At 56.3% G+C, this 21,701-nt stretch overlaps 3 protein-coding genes across 15 annotated transcripts in view; 2 read left to right on the top strand and 1 right to left on the bottom strand.

Moving 5' to 3' along the window:
- ARHGEF17 (Rho guanine nucleotide exchange factor 17) overlaps positions 1-673 on the top strand; it is a 37,635-nt gene extending 36,962 nt beyond the window's left edge. The window contains exon 21 of the mRNA XM_051608644.1: positions 91-673. Coding sequence (XP_051464604.1) covers positions 91-284 — 194 coding nt within the window. The 3' untranslated portion in view covers positions 285-673. The remainder of the gene's footprint in view (positions 1-90) is intronic.
- Positions 674-1,173: 500 nt separating this feature from the next.
- On the top strand, positions 1,174-12,303 carry RELT (RELT TNF receptor). Of its 10 annotated transcripts, none has more exons than XM_051608747.1 (12): positions 1,815-1,853; positions 4,313-4,402; positions 6,033-6,135; positions 6,508-6,597; positions 6,677-6,822; positions 6,923-7,008; positions 7,215-7,448; positions 7,980-8,060; positions 8,154-8,238; positions 8,337-8,525; positions 8,632-8,755; positions 11,335-12,303. In XM_051608747.1, the coding sequence occupies exons 3-12, from the start codon at positions 6,091-6,093 to the stop codon at positions 11,371-11,373; spliced, it is 1,119 nt and encodes a 372-aa protein (XP_051464707.1). In that variant the 5' UTR covers positions 1,815-1,853; positions 4,313-4,402; positions 6,033-6,090; the 3' UTR covers positions 11,374-12,303. The 10 variants fall into 10 exon arrangements, 9 of the variants coding, with proteins under 9 accessions (XP_051464701.1, XP_051464707.1, XP_051464709.1 ...); XM_051608749.1 differs by lacking the exon at positions 1,815-1,853 and adding an exon at positions 2,943-3,000 and having other exon boundaries at positions 6,077-6,135; XM_051608744.1 differs by lacking the exon at positions 1,815-1,853 and adding an exon at positions 2,943-3,000.
- An 840-nt stretch (positions 12,304-13,143) lies between these two features.
- The window catches only part of FAM168A (family with sequence similarity 168 member A), a 227,080-nt gene continuing 218,522 nt past the window's right edge, over positions 13,144-21,701 (bottom strand). For all 4 annotated transcript variants that reach the window (XM_051608793.1, XM_051608796.1, XM_051608794.1 and 1 more), the window contains 2 exons: positions 20,458-20,588; positions 13,144-17,665 (listed from right to left, as the gene is read on the bottom strand). In XM_051608793.1, coding sequence (XP_051464753.1) covers positions 20,476-20,588 — 113 coding nt within the window. In that variant the 3' untranslated portion in view covers positions 13,144-17,665; positions 20,458-20,475. The remainder of the gene's footprint in view (positions 17,666-20,457; positions 20,589-21,701) is intronic.

Genomic DNA, 21,701 nt, shown 5'->3' with positions numbered 1-21,701 from the left:
AATGTTGGGATGACACTGGTGGGATATCAATGAGGAACAGAAGAGCCCCAGGGATGACCTGACACCACCTTGGGGCTCTGCCCTTGGCAGGGGCTGAGAAGCCGAGCGAAGTGGAGAAGCAGCGAGACCTGTCGCGCCCCCGTGCCCCCGCCTTGTCCCTCTCCAAGCCCAAGATGCTGGTGATCAGCGGGGGGGACGGCTACGAGGATTTCCGCCTGACCAGCAGCAGCGAGACCGTGGGCCGGGACGACAGCACCAACCACCTCCTCCTCTGGAGAGCATGAACGGCTGTGGCTCCCCCCTCTCCCCGGCGAGGAAAGGGGGGGCTGCCCCCCCTTGTATGAAGAGGGAGGAAGGGGGAGTCCCCGACCCCTCCTCCCCACCACCCCCCACCCCAGAGCCTCTCATCTCCAACCCGGCTGCTCTCTGTGTGCTCGGGGTTGGGGGGGATGAGCCCCGGTCCCACCCCTCACCCCCTCCCCTTGCTGTCCCCCTCTGTCCCCCAGACTTGGGGGGGGGGGGGGGAAAGGGGGTGACGCCGCTTTTGGGGTGCGGAGAAGATTTGGGGGGGGAGGGGGGTTGTGCATCCATTCAGGAAGGCGCTGATGAGCATCCCTGGGGACCGGCCGGAGGATGCGGGACAGCCGGGAATCTGCTCTCCGGTTTTGTGTGTGCCTGCTTCGGGGGGGGTGGGAGGGAGGTGGTGTGGGAGGGGGGGTCACAGCACTGTCACCTCCATCCCCCGGGACCCCCTCCACCCCCGGCCATGGCCTGCGGGACCACCCCAGGGACAATCTGCCCGTGGTTTCCCCCTCCCCTCCCCGGCCCTGGGCTTCCCGCTAACCTGCTCGCTCCATCGCCAGCACCCAGATAGCTCTGTTTGTTCGTTCGTTTGTTTTAAATATATATATATATTATATATATATACATTTCCTTATTGATCTGGGGGGGGTCGGAGAATGAAGCTGGGGGGGGGGTGTCAGGTGCATCATCACGTCGCTGCTGGTCCCTCTGCTCTGGAGCTGTGGGGTGAAAACTTCCCCAGTTTGCCATCCGGAGGTAGAACTGGACCCCAAGGATGGAGCTGGATCCCACCAGGGTGCTGGGGAGTGGGGGGGGGGGAAGCTGAGGGAGGGGTGGGAATTAGTGGGTGTTCCCCCCCCCCATCTCAGTGATTCCAGTGGGATGTCACAGGCTGGGGAGGGGGATGAAGCCGCCACTGATGTCCAAAGCATCTCCTGGATGAGAGGAACCATCTTCTTTGTGTTCCCCTGCCAAGAAGCAGAGATGTTCCCCCCACCTCACACTGGGATAATGGCAGTTGGGACCCAAACCCCAAATCCACCATTTTCCCCCCATTTTCCTGCTCTCACCCCAGGATCCAGGTGAGGCTGGTGCTTGCAGGCTTGGGCACCCCATAGTCCCCACAGGAGGGATGATGAACTAGGGTGTCCAACATCCATCTGTCCATCCTGGGGCGGGGAGATGTTATAATTGGAATAAATGAGGATAATTTGGGACGACGGGGGAGGAGGTTTGGTCACCTGGGGGCTCTTTGTCATTAAAGGTCACCCGTGTCAGATCGAAGCCATCATGGTCTCATCCTTCGCCTCGGGATGTGGTGGGGACAGGCAGCAGCATCCAAGGGGATCGACAGGAGCATCCAAGGGGAACCCACCACCCGTTGGCATCACAGGAGATGTGACATCATGATGATGACACCGGTGGAAGGAAGGAGCCCTTTCCACTACGGGGGTGCAGTTATTCCCACCTGGATAACCCCACGGGGGGATCTTATGGCAACATGAGGAGGGCATGGAGCTCCTGGAGAGAGTCCAGAGGAGGCCACCAAGGTGATATAAGGCTGGAGCAGCTCTGCTCTGGAGACAGGCTGGGAGAGTTGGGGTGTTGAGCCTGGAGAAGAGAAGGCTCCAGGGAGACCTGAGAGCACCTTCCAGGGCCTGAAGGGGCTCCAGGAAAGCTGGGGAGGGGCTTGGGACAAGGGCAGGGAGGGATGGGAGCAGGGGGAAGGGTTTCCAGCTGGCAGAGGGAGCTGGAGCTGAGATGTGAGGGAGAAATTCTGGGCTGTGAGGGTGGGGAGAGCCTGGCCCAGGTTGCCCAGGGAAGCTGTGGCTGCCCCATCCCTGGCAGTGTTGAAGGGCAGGTTGGATGGGGCTTGGAGCAGCCTGGGCTGCTGGGAGGTGTCCCTGCCCATGCAGGGGCTTGGAACTAGATGATCTTAAAGGTCCCTTCCAGCCCAAACCATTCCATGATAAATTATGGTAGGAATCACTTGGAGGAGACCCGATGCACATGCTGCCTCCTGGAGCAAGACTTGATCTTTTCCTCCTGGCTTCAGAGCAGAGAGGCCTTGATCTTGAAGGTCCCTTCCCAACCCAAACCATTCAATGGTTCTAAGATGTCGAGGGCTGGGAGGGTCCATCCCTCACACCACGGAGCACCAGGATGTGTCCCACTCCCCCGAGCAGAGGGACAGACACACACACACACAGGGTGAGCTGCAAAGGAGCTGTCCCCAGCCTGGATAAACTGTCCCCGAGGGGAACAGGCGACGAGGCCGAGCTGGGCTGCGACACAGGGCAGGGAGGAGAGCGGGGTGCAGCACCCGTGGGTGCCCCACCGGCTGCCGGTACGGGCCGAAAACATCCTTATTTGTTTAACAAAGCCCCTGCTCGGTCTGTATCACCCCCCTGCCCCCCGCCGCGGTCTAAATTTTTCCTGTTTCCCCCCTAAAAAGGGGTGTGGGGGGGTGGGATCAAGCCTAACCCCCCCAAACCACACCCCCCCCCCCACCCCGGAGCCGCCCGCAGGTCCCGCCAGGCCCGGCAGGGGGCGCTGTCCGCGAGCGGGGGGGCGTGGCCAAATGAACCAAGGGGTGGGGTCAGTGGCGTGACGTCACGAAAGGGGCGGGGCGTCCGGGGAGCCGCTCGGCAGCGGGTTCATTCATAAAGGAGCCGGAGCGCGCGGTGGGGGGGGCAGGTAAGGGGCACCCCCAGACCCTCTTAATCCCCCCCTCTGCTCTGGGGGGGGCTTGTCCTGACCTGGAGGGACCTTGTCCCGAGCCGGGGAAGGGGGGAGGGGGTTTGTTTCGACCTGGGGGGACTTGTCCTGAGCTGATGGGGGGGCTGTCCTGAGCCGTAGAGGTGGGGGGAGCCAATCCTGAGAACGGGGGGATCCCTCCGAAGTGGGGGGGGGGTGCTTGGTCCCAGCTGGGGGAGCTTGGTCCGAAGGGGGGGGGTGTTATCCTGAGCGGAGGAGGGGGGGGGGGGGGTGTTGACCCGAAAAGGGGAGGCGGGGGACTCGTTTGACCCGGGAGGGTTTGTTCTGAAATGGGGGGGGGGTGTTCCCAGGATGGAGGGGGGAGTTCATCCCCAGCTGGGGGATCTCAGGTTAATTCACCTTAAAGGTTTATTCCCGGCCCCCCCCCCCCCTTACCCCCCACCCCCCGAGAGGAGGGGGGGTGGTCGAGCTTGGGGGGGGGGGGCTGTTGCAGCTTCGGGCTGTGCAATTGAGGTGGGGGTACCGGTGGGTTTTGAGGTGCTCGACACCCCCACCACCCCCCCCCGCCTCTTTGCCACTAAAAAAAGGGGGGGGGTGTGTGTGGGGGGGGAATATTGCCTTGATTTTTAACTGGGAGGGCGGGAGGGGGGGAAGCTGGTGCTGCCTGAAGAGGTTGGGGGGCGGGGGGGGGGGGGCAACGGTCGGAGCCCCCGGCGCTGCCGCAGAGCGAATGTAGGTTAAAATACAGGGTGGGAAAAGTAGGTTAAGGAAAATTCAGCAGGAGCAGCTGCCTGGAAAAAGAAAAAACAACCAACCCAACCAACCAACAACACAACAGGAGCTGTGTCGGGGTGGGGAGGGGGGGGGGGGAGTGGAGGGGAGGGGAGGGGAGGGGAAGGGGGGTGTTATTTTTATGATCGTGGAGCTGGAAAATCACAGGGCTCGCAGCCCAATCCGGCGGGATGCTGCGGTGAGGGGCTGCACCCCGGAACGGGGGGGGGTGGGCTGGGTTTGGGTGGGGGGAGGAGGAGGAGGAGGGGGGTGGGGGTGGGGGGGCAGCCACTGGGATCGTTTGGATTTCATCTCGGATTTGGGGTGATTCCCACAGCCCTGCTGGGGCCCGGGAAAGGGGAGGATGAGGGGGGGGTGGGGAACCACACATGGTCATGCTGAGTTTTTTCACCCCGTCTGCACCAATCCCTTCCTTGTCCCAAACCCTCTCCAAGAGTCATTCCCTGAAGTGTTTCCGAACGGTTGCTCCTATTTTTATTTTCTCTATATTTATCTGCAGGAGCCATCGCTGAAACCCTGTTCCCCCGTGGGGAGGGGAAGCCCGGGCTGGAATTCCAGCAGGCAACCTCGGATTACAGACTGTGATCCGGTGGGATTTGGGAGAGGAGGGGGGGTTGGTGTGTGTGTGTGTGTGTGCATCAAAGCCAAGTCACCTTCCCCAGTGTGTTTGCATCCATGTTGGGGTGTCCCCAAAAAAGCTCTGGCACTGGTGGGGTTATTTTTTTTGGTTTCTTCTCATTCTTGGTGATGGGGACAATGTTGGGTTTGGTTTTTTTTTTTTTTTTTGAGTTCCCACCAGGAGCTTCAGGGTTTTTCTCCACCCTGCCAGAGCAGCCAGGCACATCCCACCATTTCTGGCTGTGGGTTTGTGCTTCCATCACCCCCCCCCCTGGGATGTCCCAAAAGTTGGGGGAACTGGGATACCCCACTCTGGGATATCCCAAGAAAGGGGGGAAGGGAGAGATCTGGGGTACCTTCCCCTGGGAGGTTCCAGAAATGTTGGTGCTGAGACCTGAGGTGGCTGTGACTTGGCAAAGCTCTGGTAACAACCAGGAGGTGACACCTCCTGGTCCTTGTGCTCCATCCCCATGGCAGAACTTGGTCATCTAAGGGATGCCCTTAATCCTTGGGTTAAGCTTGGCCTTAGACCTGCTTTACCTGTTCCTGGTGGGATTAAAATCCATTTGGCTTGCAACAATGACCCTGGGATGCTCTGGCAACCTGGGATGTGCAGGATATGTCGTCACAGCTCATGGTCCCCCAGCCATGGTGGGATGTCCCCATCCCCTTCCAAGGTCATCCTGGCTCCTTCTGTGGCCCAGCAGCACCCTAAACATCTCAGATGGGGCCCAAAGGTGCTGGTGTTACAGGGGATGGTGCCGATGAAAACTGGGGCTTGGTGGCTCTTGCTGTGAGGGTGCAGCTCCCCAGGAGGGGGAGAAGGGTTGGTTGGCTTCATGCTGGTGTGTCCCTTAACTGGGAGCAACTGGGAGGAGCTGGAACACTGAGGAGACTCATTTTAGGCTGTTCCACCCCACAGTTATGGGACCATCCTATAAATACCCAGCTCTGCCCCACTCGCCTTCCCCCAGCATCTCCCCTCCTGAGTTTAATTAGCTCAGCCCCATGATGCCGGGCGCTAATTAGGAGAAACTCGTCAGGCAGAGGCCCTAACGAGGCTCTGGTGGGGCTCTCATGGGACCGTGACGACCGGGGGAATTTCCATGCGGGCAGCAGAGGCTGGATCCGGGTTTGGGTTATTATTCCTTTTTTTTTTTCTTCTTCCCCTCCCTTCCCCTGTGCTGTCAGCACTAATTTTAATTTTAACAGCTAATTGCTGAGCCCAAAGAGTTGGGGGATGAGCCTGGGGGAGACACCTTTTCTTTTCCTTGTTTGTTTGTTTTAAATTTAAATATATTTAGTCTTTGAGTGACTTCATTTCCTTGAGGCAGATAGGATAAGGATTTCCTCAGGAGCAGGAAAAAAAGCCTTTATTTCAGGGTGTTTGGCATCATCTCCTTCCCCTCCTCCTTGCAGGGTTGGGCCTTCTCCTGTTCTGGATGGAGTTGGGATCTGCAAAGGACAGGGGTGATGTTGGACCTCCCATCAAAATCTCTGATAAAACTTTTCTGGGGGTGGTGGTGGTTGGGCTGCTGCAGGGATATTCAGCCAGATGCCTTGGAACATCTTGGAATAATGCCCCGAATTTGCTTTTCCAGTGGGATTTTTTCCCAGACGGTGACCCTGGTGTTACTTTGGGCAGGTCTCCCACTGGTGATGAAGAGGATCGGGATGCTCTGGTGGCTCCTCGCCATCCTGGGGGTGAGTTTGGCCTCATCCACCCCATCCCCCTGGGGGCCAGAGCTGCTTCCTTGGGGAGAACTGGGCCTGAGGGAAGGTGGGGCTGGTTTTGCACTGGAGGAGGGGCTGGCATCGGTGGTGGGAGTCGTGGCACCGGTGGCAGGGTTGGATCCCTCGTGTTGCTTCTGCTGGGGGTTGCAGCTGCCAAGGTCCGTGTGACAGTTTTGCATCGGTCACGTTGTCTGTGATGGGTTCACCTTCCCCACCGGAGAGCAGGGGGGGTTCCTCCTCCCTCCTCCCCTCCCACCGACCCAGCGGGAGAGCTGGAGCTGCCGGTGCCGAGCTCCCGCTCCCCCCGTCGGTGCCGAGCTCCTGCTCCTGCCCCCTCCGCAGGTGCTGAGCGGATCCAGCGCAGGGACCTGGAGCCAGCATCCCCGGGCTCTCGGGATGCCGAGATGCCCACCCGGAGAGGAGCCCACGGGTGTAAGCGGTGACCCCTCCACCCCAGAGGGCCGGGGCAGGACGCAGCCCCATCCCTCACCTCCCTTTCCCTCCCGCGCAGGGGACGTGCCGCCCGTGTCCTCCTGGTACCTTCTCCCCGGGGGACGCGTCCTGCTCCCCTCACACCCGCTGCCGGGCTGGGAACAGGCTCCTGGGGACACCGGGGACAGCGGTGACTGACAGCAGCTGCGGACCCTGCCTGCCGGGGTGAGCCCCCTCGGGGTGCGGGGGGGGGGTTTGGGATGCAGGGACCCCCCCCCCCCCTCATCCCGCTGCCGGGTCCTGACCCGCCCCTCCCGCCCCGCAGGTTTTACAGCCCTGAAGGGGATGGGGAGCCCCGGGGCCGGTGCCTGCCCTGCACCTCTGCCCCCCGCAGCACCCCGGGGTGCCCAGGTGGGTGCCGGGGTGCTCCTGGTGTAGGGATGTGGCCCCACTCGGGGGTGACGTCCTGCTTGGGAGGTGGCAGCTGAGAACCTCTCGGCTCGTGACGCCAGTGGCTTCTGCTTCTCTGGGGGCCAACCCTGCTCCGACTTCATCCCGATGAAACCTTCTCCCCGAGGCCGATCCGCTGCTTTTTTTCCACCCCCACCCCCCGTCAGGTCGGCGACGAATCCGCAGCCCCGAAATGCTGGATCAGCCGACAGGGACCAATGGGACACGGGTGACCCTGCTGGGTGAGGAGGAGGAGGAGGAGGCAGCAGCACAAGCAGCTGTACTGACCATCGTCCCAGTCTTCTGCACCATGGGGTTGCTGGGCATCTTGGTCTGCAACCTGCTGAAGAAGAAGGGTTACTACTGCACCACCAGCAAGGACCCTCAGCCCCCCAGCACTGGTGAGCTCCAGTTGTGCCACCAGCACCTCTGGGTGACCCCACATCCATCCCACATCCAGAGAAGGGCAAGGGAGCTGGGGAAGGGGCTGGAGCAGAAGGAGAAGGGGCTGGAGAACTTGTGAGGAGCAGCTGAGGGAGCTGGGGGTGTCCAGCCTGGAGCAAAGGAGGCTGAGGGGAGACCTGCTGGCTCTGCAGCTCCTGAGAGGAGGTTGGAGCCAGGGGGGTCGGGCTCTGCTCCCCAGGAACAAGCGACAGGACCAGAGGGAACGGCCTCAAGTTGTGCCAGGGGAGGTTGAGGTTGGATCTGGGGAACAATTCCTTCCTGGCAAGGGTTGTCAGGGCCTGGCCCAGGCTGCCCAGGGCAGGGGGGGAGTCCCCATCCCTGGAGGGGTTTCCAAGCCCTGGAGATGGTGCTGAGGGACACGGGGCAGGGGTGGCCTTGGCAGGGCTGGGGGAGCAGTTGGCCTGGATGATCTGAAAGGTCTTTTCCAACCAAAATGATTCTGCTGTTCCATGACCTTCTGCCTCCAGGTCCCAGCTCCATCTACCAACTGGAGGATGCCAATGAGGACACCATCGGGGTGCTGGTGCGGTTGATCACTGAAAAGAAAGGTCCGGGGGGGGGGTCCCTGGGTGTGTGGGGGGTGGGATGACATGGGTTGTACTCCTGTCACCCTTTCACTTTGGTGTATCCCCCACCCACAGAAAATGCTGCAGCGCTGGAGGAGCTGCTGAAAGAGCATTATGGCCACCAGCCAATGTCACCCCCAGGCTACACCCCCCTGAATAAGTAAGAGTCCCCCGAGGCTGCAAGGAAGACCCCCTGGTGGTGGGACTACCCTCATGCTGATGGCATATTTCCCCCCCACCTGCCCCCCTTATTCCCAGGCTGCACCTCCTGCCTCAGTTTCCCTCCTCCTGCCGTCACCAGCAGCACCTCCACACGGTGCAGGGTCCAGCCCCCTGTGCCCGCTGCAGCCAGAAGAAGTGGCCTGAGGTTCTGCCACCGTTTGGTGCCACCAAGGTCCTCAAGGCTGGGAGTCGCCCTGGTGAGGTCACTATCCTCTCTGTTGGCAGGTAAATGGGGGGACCTCCTCCCCGCCCCCCCCACTCCAGCATGTTCCCCCCCCCTCTTCTCCAGGGTGGGGACAGGCTGATGTCATCTCCTCCCCCCCCCAAACAGGTTTCGGGTGTCCCGGATCCCTGAGATGAGGAGTGAGGTGGGGGGTGAACCCCCCCGTGGTGCCCTCCCCGTTGGTAATGGGATGCAGCCCCCCTGGCTGAAAAGCACTGATGGCCCCCCCGAGGTGAGGGGGTGCATAGGGAGGGGCATGGGGAGCCCCTGGGTTGGGGGGAGTGCAGGCATGGGGGTGTCTTTTCTGGGGGACAAATGGGGCTGGAGGACAGAGTGTTAACTCTGAAGCCTAGTGAGGGCACCTGATGATTGGGAAGGACAGAGAAGCTCATCCCCCTCCAAGGTTTTAAAATTACTTGAAAATTTGAGCCTGCAGGGGTTTGGGGAGTTTCCCCCCCGCTTCCTCCCACCCCCAGCATTGAAGGTGCTGTAGGGGGTGGTGGGTGCTGCTGGAGGTGCTGGTGGCCCCTGGGTTCTCCCATGCTTTAATACACCACCCCCTCCCCGACAGACCCGTGCCTATAGCCTGACAAAAGCACGGATGCAAATGGCCACACCCCCCTAGGCAGCACATTTGCATACATTAACATGCCCAGCCATACACCTCTATATGCCCGAGCAGCTCTGCTCGTGTGCACAGGTGTGTGCAAGCCCCTCTACACCCCTTCACCCCCCCAGGCAGGCACAGGCTGGGACACAGGGGGGGCACAGCCAGAGGGGGTGGCACGTCCCGGGCCTGGCACGGGGTGACACGGCCAGGGGGGCTGGGGGGTGACTCACAGCAGCTGCAGGGACACACATGTCCTCACACACGTGTCCTCACACACGTGTCCTCACACGCCGGGATGGGGACCCCCTGGTGGCCACTGGAAGCCTGAGCTGGGGGTGGGGGAGGTGTGTGTTTGCACGTGTAAAGGTGCACACGCGTGTGGTGATGTGCACACACATGCAGGGAGGAAGACATGTGACCCCCACCTCTGCACACACAGAGCAGGTGTGCACGTGCATGTATGTGCATGCACAGACATGTGTGCACTTACACGTGGCTGCACACACGCCCCTGCAGCTCCAAGTGCACACACACACACACGTGCATAGACGTGCAGACTTGCACACCTATGTGCCTGGAGGAAGATGTGCCTAAATGCACATGCAAACCCACCTCTGCACACGGGCGTAAACACGTGCATCTGTGTGCATGGACACACACACGTGTGCAGTCAGACATACATGCAAACACACCCACAGCTGCACGTGGAGCTCTGGAAGGGTGCACACACAGAGAAGTGCACACATGCAAACACACACAAACATGCAAAATGCACATGCAAGCCCCTTTCTGCACGTATACATACATGCAGACGTGCACACACAGTTACACCACGTGCAAACACACCCACACCTGTGCATGGAGCTCTGTGTTCACGTGCACACGCACACAGATGTGCACACGGGCAGTTGTTCACACCCTGCTGCACATGCACACGTTTGCACGGATGAACATCTTCAGAAACGTAGCCACGAGCACACACAAGCCCACCTCTGCACACCTGTACATGCACACCTGCTTGTGCAGTCACACATGCAAACACACCCACACTTGCAGGCAGAGCTCTGGCAGTGCACACTCACAGCCCTGGGTGTGCACAGCTGCACTCATTCCCACCCCACTGCACACCTGTGCACACGTATGCATGGAAAATGGGCATAAATGCACGTGCAAACCCACCCCTGCATGCTTACATGTGTGCACATGCACCTGAGCACGTGCACACAGATGTGCAGTCATGCACACGTGCAAACACACCCATACTTGCACCCAGAGCTCTGGAAGTGCACACACACAAGCACGTGACACCTGTTCTCATGTCTGCACATGCAAACATGCACCGACATGTGCATAAATGCACCTGCAAACCCAACTCTACACACACACACATGGAGACACACGTGCAGGCAAACCCACACTTGCACATGGAGCTCTGTAAGTGCACACACACACACACACGGCTGTGCACACACGTCCTGTGCACACCCCAGTGCACACGCAGCTGCTGGGACACACCAACATGCACCCAGCAACCCAGCTCTGCGTGCAGACACACGTGCACATGCACGGACACGTGTGCACTCTGACACCCGTGCAAACACACTTGCTCATGGGGCTCTGTGTGTCACATGCACGTACACACACGTGTACACACATGTACACGCACACATGTGCCCCCCCATCACCTCTCCATGCCCTTCTTTACCCCCAGAGGTGGGGGCAGCCACCCATGGGTGCCCCCCCCCACCTACCACCACAGGGGCAGGAGGTGACCCGGAGCCTGGCAGCCCCTGCCCTGTCTCCACCCCCCACCCCCAGCTGAGCCTGCTCAGCTCATGACACGATGGTCAGTCCTCAAGGCAGCCCCAGGGGACAGCCCAGACACCGGGTCCCCAGCTATTTGGGGACACCTTGACCTTGCTGAGCCCAAGGCCGAATTCTGCAGAGCCTCAGCATCCCTCTGGGGGGGCTGGGGACAGCAGGTGGGTTGTGGGGATACCTGGTGAGTTGTGAAGACAACCTGGGTGGGCACCCTTAGCAGGAGGAGCTGTCCCCTCCAACATGGGATGTCCCAAGGTGGTGACAGCCACCGTGGACTTCGGTCCAAGGAATGATGCCAAGTGGCTCCTGCCACCTTGGGTGGTGCAAAGGGCCCGATCCAGCCTCACCAGGAGAGATGGTCCATCCCTTGTCCTCCACAGCTGGCACCTGGCCTGGGGGCTGCCTCAGGGGGACGGTGACACCCACAGAGACCCCATGGATGGAGGACACTGGGGACCACGTGAAAGCCAGCTCCACTTGGTGCCATGAAGTGCTGGAGGTGTCCAGCGGCAGCACAGCCCATCCAACATCTTGCCCAGCTGGTGAGAAGGATTTCCTGTCCCTGAGGTCTGGTGGTGGCCATAGCATGGTGGCCAGATGGAGAGCATCTCTGGGAGCTGCAGTGCTGGTGGTGGTGGCCATGGTGTGGTGGCCTGGTGGAGAGCACCTCCAGGAATCACAACGCCACAGCACAGCCCCCTTGAGGCACCATGGATGTCACAGGGCCAGGATGCCATTTGATGGTCACCTCCTGGGTCTGTTGAACTGAAGCCTCTCCAGGAACATCATGAGCTCTTCAGTCCCCTCTGTCACCAGGTGCCAGCACTCAACATCACAGGCTACAATGGTCCCTGGATCGTGGGACAACTCCGACCTTACCAACAACCCAACAGGGACATGACTTGCTCTGCCCAAGGCTGGTCTCCTGCATCCACATCTCCTCGATCTGAAGTCCCAGTCAGCCCAGAAGAACATGGTGGTGACGCTCTGCTCACCATCAAGTTCACACACCACTTGCCATAGGAGCAGCTTCTATAGGATCACATCAGCTTGGCCACGTTGGGCCTGGTGGAAAAACCCACCCAAGGCTGGCTTGGAAGACCTTCAATCTCCACCACCAACCTCGCAGTGGGTTTCCAGCCAAGTTTACTTCTCCACCACGTCACCACACCAAAAAAAAAAACCAACAAACACCCCCAAACAACCAACCACCAAACCCTCTCGGGCTCTTTTATTTATTATTAATTATTAATTATTTTTTTTTTTTTGGTGGGTTTTTATTTTTTGGAAACATTTTAATAGTTCTCGAATGTTCTACATCTTACAGTAAATATGGTACAAGTTACAAACTCTTGGCTGAAATCTGTCAGGGAGATCACAGACCTGATCTTCAGAACCGAGAAACCAGAACCAGAAAAGAAATGGGATTAAAAAAACCCACAAAACCAACCAACCAAACCCACAACCCCCCCCAAATAAACACCAATAAAACCCCCAAACAACCCCCAAATTTACACTTCAGGTGGACAAAGTGAGGCCTGGGGGGGTGGGGGGGTGGGTTTCTCCAGGGCATCAGTTCAAGGCCATGTTCCCTACATGCCTCAGAGACTTGGAAGACATGGTTACTCTTGGTTTTGAAGGTGATTTTTTTTTTCCCCCTCATTTTTTGGTTATTTTTTTATCATTTCTTTTTGCCCAAGAGGTCCAATAATATTTAAAAAACGAGCTGGTCTGGTGGTCAAAATGAATTGAAACAATGAGCAACATCCCAGGAAGGGCAGGAGTCTGACTCCATATCCTATGGGAATGGGAGGGTTTGGGTGCCATCCTGCGTCCCACCAGCTCCTGTTCCCTTCATCCCTGTGCTTCCCACAGGCTTCCCACCCCACAAATCCCCCTTCCTTGATCCTCAAACCCTCCCACTTTGTCCCAGGAAAAGCCCAGGTCCGTCCCACCCCTCCCGGCTCCAGCCCCTGCAGGAAGCTGTGGCCGTGCTGCAGGTGGCCTTGTTGCACCAGGATTTTTCCCTACAAACAGCACGATGGAGCCATTTCCAACTGGGAATTACTGCTGTTAAACCACATCTTGTGCTATTCCTGCTTTGGAAACCTCCCTAAACCAGGTTCTTTCACCCAGTTACCACTGGATCTAGAAGTGGCACCGCGCAAGACGCTGGAAAAAAAAGCACCTTTCCCGAACTCTCCTCCCTCCCAAGCTCTGCATTTTCCTTTTATTTCCTTTTTCCTGTGGGAATGTTAGCATGTGGCAGAGGAAACACCCAGAGCATGATCCCACTGGAAGCCTGATGGGCTTGGGAGCCAGCCTGGTGCTCACAGCAAGACGGGCCAAGGGTCGCAGCGTTTCGGGAACGTCGGAGGGTCGGAAAATATTGACAATTAAAAAAAAACAACCCCAAAACCAACCCAAACATCAAACCACCCCAAAAAACCTGGATTTGGGGATATGCAGCAGCTCTTATTGCTGTTTTGGGGTGGACAATCAAAACCTTCCAATGTGGTTTTCCTTCCTCTTTCATAAGAAAGCAAGACCTGATTTCACGCGTAATCCCGAATCCCTGGTGGGAATTGTCTGCTGGGAAGCAGGAGCTGGGGTTGTCTCTTTGGGGAGGACCATATTCCATGGGATGCCCTGGAAACATCCATTGTTGTTGTTGGTTTTTTTAAAAACAAACAAACAAACCACCACCACCAAAACAACCCCTTGAAATAACACTTCATGGTATTTCCAGCCTGAAACTGCAAAAAAGCTGGACTGGGTTATGAATATTCATCAACTCCAGGAACAAACCCACGCCCGGAGGGTCCTGCCACTTGGAAGCAGGATGGGAACAGGCTCCATGGGGGTTCCTTGGGATTGGCGGCCACCACCACTAGGAATCCACCTTCTCCTCCCACCCCCACCCCTCACATTACAGCTCTAAAGCAAAGCCAAGGGCAGGGAGGGGTTAATGGTCCCAGCAGTGGTTTGAGAGGTATTTTTCCTTCCTTTTTAGCTGGAATTTTCATCTCCAAGACCTTTGGGTGGTTTGACCCCTCCTGCTCTTCCCACTGATGCCCCGTGTGATCCTTCACCATGGGAAAAACCCTTTTCCTTCACTGGCAAAGCTTTGCTGGAGTGGAATATCTGAGAAGCTGGCGGCACCCATCAGTGTCCCCCCACCAAGGGAGTCCCTCACCGGGCTGCCACCTCCCCAGGACCTTCACTTAAGCCATGACTTGGCCAAGGAAAGGCCTTGGGACCGTGGGTTTCCCTCCCATCCTTCCATCTATCTGAAAAGCCATGTCCCTCCACAGGGAAAGGGGACAGGGCTGCAGGTCATTGCTGGCCTAAGCTGGGGAGCATCAAGCCCCACGTGGTGAAAGGGAGCATGGCCTCACCACCATGACCCCATGAAGCCAAAACCAGCACACTACCCAAGCCTGGAGCTGTGTGGTGGCCCCAGAGCCATGTGGTGGCCCTGGAGCCCTACAGTGGTCTAAGCCTAAACCCAACACCAGGTGCCAGACGTGTTCACCAAAGCCTCTTGCCCAACAGATGGTGACTACTTCCCCTCTTCACACCTTAGCTGAGTCAATGAGCATTTGTGCCTGGTCACAACAGGATGAGGAGCTTCAGACCTGCTGTTCATCCAAGTGAAGGAATGAAAACTAAACCACCCCATGTCAGATCTCGTTATGGTTCCTCCATGCTCGGCTCCTGGAGCTTTCTGCCCCACCTTTAGTGTTTCCTTTCAGGAAAAAAACTGAGCATCTCCATCCTAACCATGGGCCAAAGTCATTCTTCAAGGGTGAAGGGTGCCAGTGGTAGGATGCTGTCCACTGGGAAAGGTCCTCTGCAGAGCCCAGGCTGTGCTAAACAAAGCTCTTTGGGCCCTGCAAGTTGTAGTGGTGTTAGATCTGCTGGAGCTTGGCTCCATCCTACGTGTTTTGATGCTCCCAACACATAAAATGAAGTCCACAGTGAGAGCAAAAAAGGGTATTTGAGCAGCCTTCAGCTCTTGTGATCCTGTGACCTTCCCCACCCCACAGCACTGGTGTTCAGTCTACACCCACTTCATTCCCCTTGAGTTTGGGAAGGTCAACCAGAGCTTTGCTAGAGTTCCTTTAAAACCAGCAGAACCAACCCTGTGAGCCCCACATGGAAGTGCTGGTGCCAACACCCAACCTGACAAACCATCTGGGACCAACCAGCAGAAGGAAAAGTCCTCTTGGGTCCCTAAGCTTGTTTCTCCCCATTTGGACCATGCTTCAGGGGAGGAGCTCCAGTAGCTCCTCCCAACAGCAGCAGAAGCCAAGCTGGAACACCATCAGGAGCAAATAGGTCTCACCCAGGTGCTGACAACTGCTCACCTTGCTTTTCTGAAAGACCCTCCAGTCTATCCTCTACAACACCGTGTCCTGGTCAAGGTGAGCTTCCAGTGTTGGTCTCCACTGCCCTCACCTTCACCTACAGATGCAATGGCATGACCAAAGCAGAGCAACCATCAGAAACATCTGGGCACTGACTCCACACATGGTGGTGAGAAACCCATCCCAGCAGGGATTCCCATCCACATCTCCTCACCTGACCTCCTTAAAGGCTCTGGACATGGTTCCATTGTGACAATCTCGGAGCCCAAGAGATGTTGCAAACACACCTCTGGGCAAATGTAACCCTTTTGGCACACTTGAGGGACACATCAAAACCCAACAATGTTTCTGCCTTAGGGAGAAAAATATCCACAAACAAACAAACAACAAAACAAACCCCTCCCCCCCCCCCCCTTGTTTCTGTGCTGGGTTTGGTGACAAGGAGTTAAAAGTTTCAGTTGGCCACAAAAGCCAACTCTGCTGCTCTTGAAACAACTTATTGCTCCACTTGGGACTCCCTGGGGTGGGATGTCACCAGCCACAGTTGGCTTCATGTCCTGCTGCCCCTGAGGAAGCCAAAACCCCCAAGGAATTACCACAATGCCCACAGCCTCTGGGTGATTGTTGTCCCCCAGCCTGGTGCACATCAACTGTGGATCAACTGCCTTGTTCTCAGCTTTTCTCAGGTGCCTCCCCATGAGGAAGGTGCCATGTTTATTGCTATTGCTTCCTCCTCTCCCCACTTGCCAAGCAGAGCAGCTGGACATCACCCCCCTCTCTGGCCTTTCTCAACAGTGCTGGGATTTGTGCTTGGATGAAAGTTTCTCCTGGACGTCTCCAAGCTCAGCTGTAACCCAAAGGATGGAGGGGCAATGACATGGGTGCAAGGTGAAGCCACCTGTCTTCCCCTTCACGCTGTCTTGAAGATTCTTCACCATCAGCCAGCTGCCCCCTTTCCACACACCACCAGACTCTGGAGAGGCTCTTCAGACCAACTCCTTGGACCTGGAGAAGCTCTTCAGACCAACTCCTGAACCTAGAGAAGCTCTTCAGACCAACCCCTGAACCTGGTGAAGCTCTTCAGACCAACCCCTGAACCTAGAGAAGCTCTTCAGACCAACCTCTGGACTGGGAGAAGCTCTTCAGACCAACCCCTGAACCTAGTGAAGCTCTTCAGACCAACCCCTGAACCTAGAGAAGCTCTTCAGACCAACCTTTGGACTTGGAGAAGCTCTTCAGACCAACCCCTGAAAATGGTGAAGCTCTTCAGACCAACCTCTGGACTTGGAGAAGCTCGTCAGTCTAACCCCTTGGACCTCAAAAAGCTCTTCAGACCAACCCTTGGACATCTCCTTGCCTCCTTCACCAGCCACCCAGCACAACTCTGGTCATGCAAGGAAGGAACTTCTCCCTCACGCAACCTCGGGATTTGGCCCATGGGGAGCATCTCATTTTCCCAAGAGCTACAAGATGCTACCTGGGCACACGTCTCCACCAGACTCTTCCCATCAAGTAAGACCCATTTGCCTGGTTGGAAAAAAAAGGCCAAAGACCCAAAGGTGACCAGTCCTCCTACTTCCTAAGACAAGCGCGTTACGTCGCTAATTATATTTATATTCTCTTACTCCTACAAAAGAAGGGATGAGTTAAGAATTCCACAGCAGATAATGCATGTATCACCTATCACGACAGCTATCTGGAAGACACCAATTTTCTTGCAATATTGTTATGGAAGATTAAATAATTTATATTAATCAACTAAACCAAAACAAAAAGCGCAACAAAAAAGGCCCAACCCAAACCTACCGGCGCTGTGCTTTTCACGTCGTACCCTGAACATCAACCACTCCTACTAGCCAAAAAAACCACCCCCCCCCCAACCAATCTAGGCTCTCGTCAAGGACAACAGAACAACAACAAAAATGAATAATAATGAAACAACAAAAAGAACCCCAAGGGATGAGAAGTGGTGGGTGGGGGTGGTGGGGGGGGATCTCTGGGCAACGCTTGGACAAGTGAATATTCTGAGCTTTCCAATGACAGGACCAAGGAGAGGACTTTGCTATTGCTCAGTGTCAGGAAACGTGTCACACAATTTATGTGGGTTGGGGGGGAGAGGAACAACCAAAAAAAAAAAAAAAATAAAAGAGGCTGAAGATTAGAAAAAGCAGCTTTTACAAAAACCACTAAAGGATGCATAAAGTGACCCTTGCACTTCTGTTGTTGTTGTTGTTGTTGTTGTTTTTCCTTTTGTTCTTGCAAACAGACCAGGTGCTGCAGCACGACGGCCACGGCACCGATGTAAGACTTGTGGAGTTGCATACAATGTGGGACTCTGGATCTGGAAGAGAGGAAATGGAATCAAAAGAAGGAGTTAAAAGCAAGTGGTGCAGGGGCGTGGAATCTTAGAGTGGTTTGGGTTGGAAGGGATCACAAAGATCATCCAGTTCCAACCCCCCTGCCATGGGCAGGGACACCTCCCAGCAGCCCAGGCTGCTCCAAGCCCCATCCAACCTGCCCTTCAACACTGCCAGGGATGGGGCAGCCACAGCTTCCCTGGGCAACCTGGGCCAGGCTCTCCCCACCCTCAGAGGAAACAACTTCTTCCTGATATCCAAACTAAATCTCCCCTCTTCTAGTTTGAAACCTTGTCCTCTCCCTCCCTGCCCTTGTCCCAAGCCCCTCCCCAGCTTTCCTGGAGCCCCTTCAGGCACTGGAAGGTGCTCTCAGGTCTCCCTGGAGCCTTCTCTTCTCCAGGCCAACTCTCCCAGCCTGGCTCCACAGGAGAGGGCCAGACAGGGCTGTTCTCCTCTCTTCTGCACACCAAGTTGGGTGGGAGTGTTGATCTGCCCGAGGGCAGGAAGGCTTTGCAGAGGGACCTGGAAAGGCTGGATCTGTGAGCTGAGGCCAGTTGTGTGAGGTTCAACAAGGCCAAGTGCTGGGTCCTGCACTTGGGTCACACCATCTCCAGGCAAGCTCCAGGCTTGGGGAAGAGTGGCTGGAAAGTGCCTGCTGGAAAAAGACCTGGGGATGTTGATTGACAGCAGCTGAACATGAGGCAGCGTGTGCCCAGGTGGCCAAGAAGGCCACCAGCATCCTGGCTTGTGTCAGCATGAGTGTGGCCAGCAGGACCAGGACAGGGACCATGTCCCTGTGTTCAGCACTGGTGAGGAGACACCTCAAATCCTGGGGTCATTTTTGGGACCCTTATGAGAAGAAGGACGTTGAACTGAGGAAGGGTCTGGAGCACAAGTCTGATGAGGAGCAGCTGAGGGAGCTGGGGGTGTCCAGGCTGGAGCAAAGGAGGCTGAGGGGAGACCTGCTGGCTCTGCAGCTGCCTGAGAGGAGGTTGGAGCCAGGGGGGGTCGGGCTCTGCTCCCCAGGAACAAGCGACAGGACCAGAGGGAACGGCCTCAAGTTGTGCCAGGGGAGGCTGAGGTTGGATCTGGGGAACAATTCCTTCCTGGCAAGGGTTGTCAGGGCCTGGCCCAGGCTGCCCAGGGCAGGGGGGGAGTCCCCATCCCTGGAGGGGTTTCCAAGCCCTGGAGATGGTGCTGAGGGACATGGGGCAGGGGTGGCCTTGGCAGGGCTGGGTCAATGGTTGGCCTGGATGATCTTAAAGGTCTTTTTCAACTCAAAATGATTCTGTGATTCGATGACTCTACCTGGGATTTAACCCCCCCTTGGAATGCTCTACTGGCTTCATCTTGGGCATGGAGCTGAGAAGGCAGCTGCTCACTGGTGGCATCAACACAGGATTAAACCTCTGCAGCTGGGATCACAGAATCACAGAATCTTGGGGTTGGAAGGGACCTGGGAAGATCACCCAGCCCAACCCCCCTGCCAGAGCAGGGTCACCCAGAGCACATCACACAGGAACGTGTCCAGGAGGGTTGGAATGTCTCCAGAGAAGGAGACTCCACAGCCTCTCTGGGCAGCCTGGCCCAGGGCTCTGTCACTCTCACAGGAAAGAAGTTCCTCCTGATATTGCCATGGAACCTCCTGTGCTCCAGTTTGCACCCATTGCCCCTTGTCCTGTCACTGGACATCACTGAACAAAGCCTGGCTCCATCCTCCTGACACTGCCCTGAACGTATTTATGAACACTGAGGAGGGCTGGCCTCTCTGCTAATTGCCCAGCAATTTGTCCCGGGCAGGATTAACCCAGGACAACGTAGGCAGCAAGGAGAGCTTCTCAGATAAACCCCCTGGGCTGCAGGAGATCTTTGTTGCCTCCTCATGGGATCCCAAGACATTGTGTTGCCAGTTAATTGGGGATGATGGACCAAGGGCTCCAGCATCACGTGGAGGGCTTTTCCTGGGATTTCTGGGATCCTGAGCACGACAGGAACCTGCAGGTGGTTGCAGGCAGCTGCCTGCAGCCACAGTGTGAATGAACAGAATGATGCCCCAGCATGTTTTAGGAGGGGAAAAAAAAACATTCAAGTGATAGGAAAGCTGGGGAGGGACTTTTTATCAGGGCGTGGAGCAGTAGGACAAGGGGGAAGGGTTTCAAGCTGGAAGAGGGGAGTTTTAGACTAGATATTAGGAAGGAATTCTTTGCTGTGAGGGTGGTGAGACACTGGTCCAGAGAAGCTGTGGCTGCCCCATCCCTGGAAGTGTTGAAGGGCAGGTTGGATGGGGCTTGGAGCAACCTGGGCTGGTGGGAGGTGTTCCTGCTCATGGCAGCAGGGTTGGACATTGGTGATATTTAAGGTCTCTTCCAACCCAAACTAGTCTGTGAATTTATGAAAGAGCATTAAAAGCTTAAAGCATGAACATTTCCACCCTCACCCTGCCCGACTGCACTCAGGGCAGCTTGATGCCACTGAGGTCACTGGTGAAGCCTTGCAGGCACCCAACAGCGAGATGTCAGAATCACACAGAACAGTTTGGTTGGAGGGACCTTAACAACCATCTAGTTCCAGCCCCCTGCCATGGGCAGGGACAAGGAACACGCTGCTGTGCTAACACCTTCCCGGGACAAGGTGCCGCGGAGCTGTGCTAGTGGCTCTTTTGGAGCCAGACCATCACCCAAAGGGATTCAGCAGCTTTGTAGGAAGGAGAGAAGTGGTGGCACTGCTCGGTGGTGGCTGATCAATCACCCAAGGACAAAGCAAAGGTAGCACTTACATGACTTGGCCAGTGGGTTTACCAGTGTGGAGGTACGTAGCTGTAGGTGGGGGTTCCTTGAGCCCTGTACGTTGGCACGGAAACCGGGTGTGCTCCGATGGCAGTGTGTTGGGGGGTGGTCAACAAGGTTCCTGCAACGACCCAGAGAAATCTTTAGGAAGGAGGAGAGCTCCCTGGGTACGATGCTGCAGACCCCATGTTGGAAGGGCAGGCCCAGGATCAGCTGCCTTTTTTGTCCTTACTCTCCCCAAATCGATTCTGCCCGTGAGACTCGAAGGCGTTTGACTCACGCGGTTGGTATCAGGCAACACCATGAATGGAATAAACTCCTCCTGAAGCTCCAGCATGCTTTCCATGCTGCTTTCAGCCTCAAACTCCTCTTTCTCTAATTTTCCTTGTCCCTAAAGACCAGCAGCAGAACTAGCCACCAGCCTGCTGACATCTATCACCTCCTGAAGTCACCAGGACAAACTGCAAGGGCAGCTCATCGCAGCGATCTGCACCATCTGAGGCACCAACTGGAAGGGATGAGGGTTGTAAATGATGAGGAAAAAAAAAACCCAGACCTTCCATGGGAAAATTAAGAAGAGCTTTGCCATTTGTCTCCCAGGGGCCATGGAGCTCTTTTGCTTCATTGAAAGCCAGAGAGCCGAGAGCTTTGGGATGCAGCAGAAGGAATGATCCCCTCCCAGAGGGACTTTCCCAGAGCAGCCTCTTTTCTTTTAGCCTTGCAGCAGAGACCCAGAGGGATTTTAGGTGAAAATTTGCATGGTGCCTTCAGCAGATGTAGGGAGGGGGAATACAGCCCCAAACCACTCTGTTCTGGGAGTATCTGGATGCTCAAAGCAACTGTACTCTCCATTTCTGGGTATCTCTACAAATGCTACTCTGGAAATTTTAAGACATCCCACGGGCATTAATTTTCAGTATAAGCAACAGTAAAACTTCTCAGAATAGTTCTTGCCATGCCCAGGTTGCAATATCTCTGCTTGCAACAGGGATTGTGCCTCATACCAGGGTCCTGTTTCACAGCTAAGGCAGATGCAAAAGGATGGATGATGCATTTCTTGGCAGAATTCAAGATACAGTCCTAAGAATTGTGAATTACAGGAACACAGGCTTTGGAAAAAAAAAACACAAAGCCAGCCCATGTCCTTAAAGTGGTCTCAATTAATTGTGGTTTGAAGCAATCATGCCCAAAAATGCAGAGGATCTGGGATGCATAAATCAAGGTTCATGTTACA

The sequence above is a fragment of the Apus apus genome, chromosome 1 (assembly GCF_020740795.1).
Source record: "Apus apus isolate bApuApu2 chromosome 1, bApuApu2.pri.cur, whole genome shotgun sequence".
NCBI lineage: Eukaryota > Metazoa > Chordata > Aves > Apodiformes > Apodidae > Apus > Apus apus.
The sequence above is the reverse complement of the archived record's forward strand: the minus strand, read 5'-3'. Positions and strand labels throughout refer to the sequence as shown.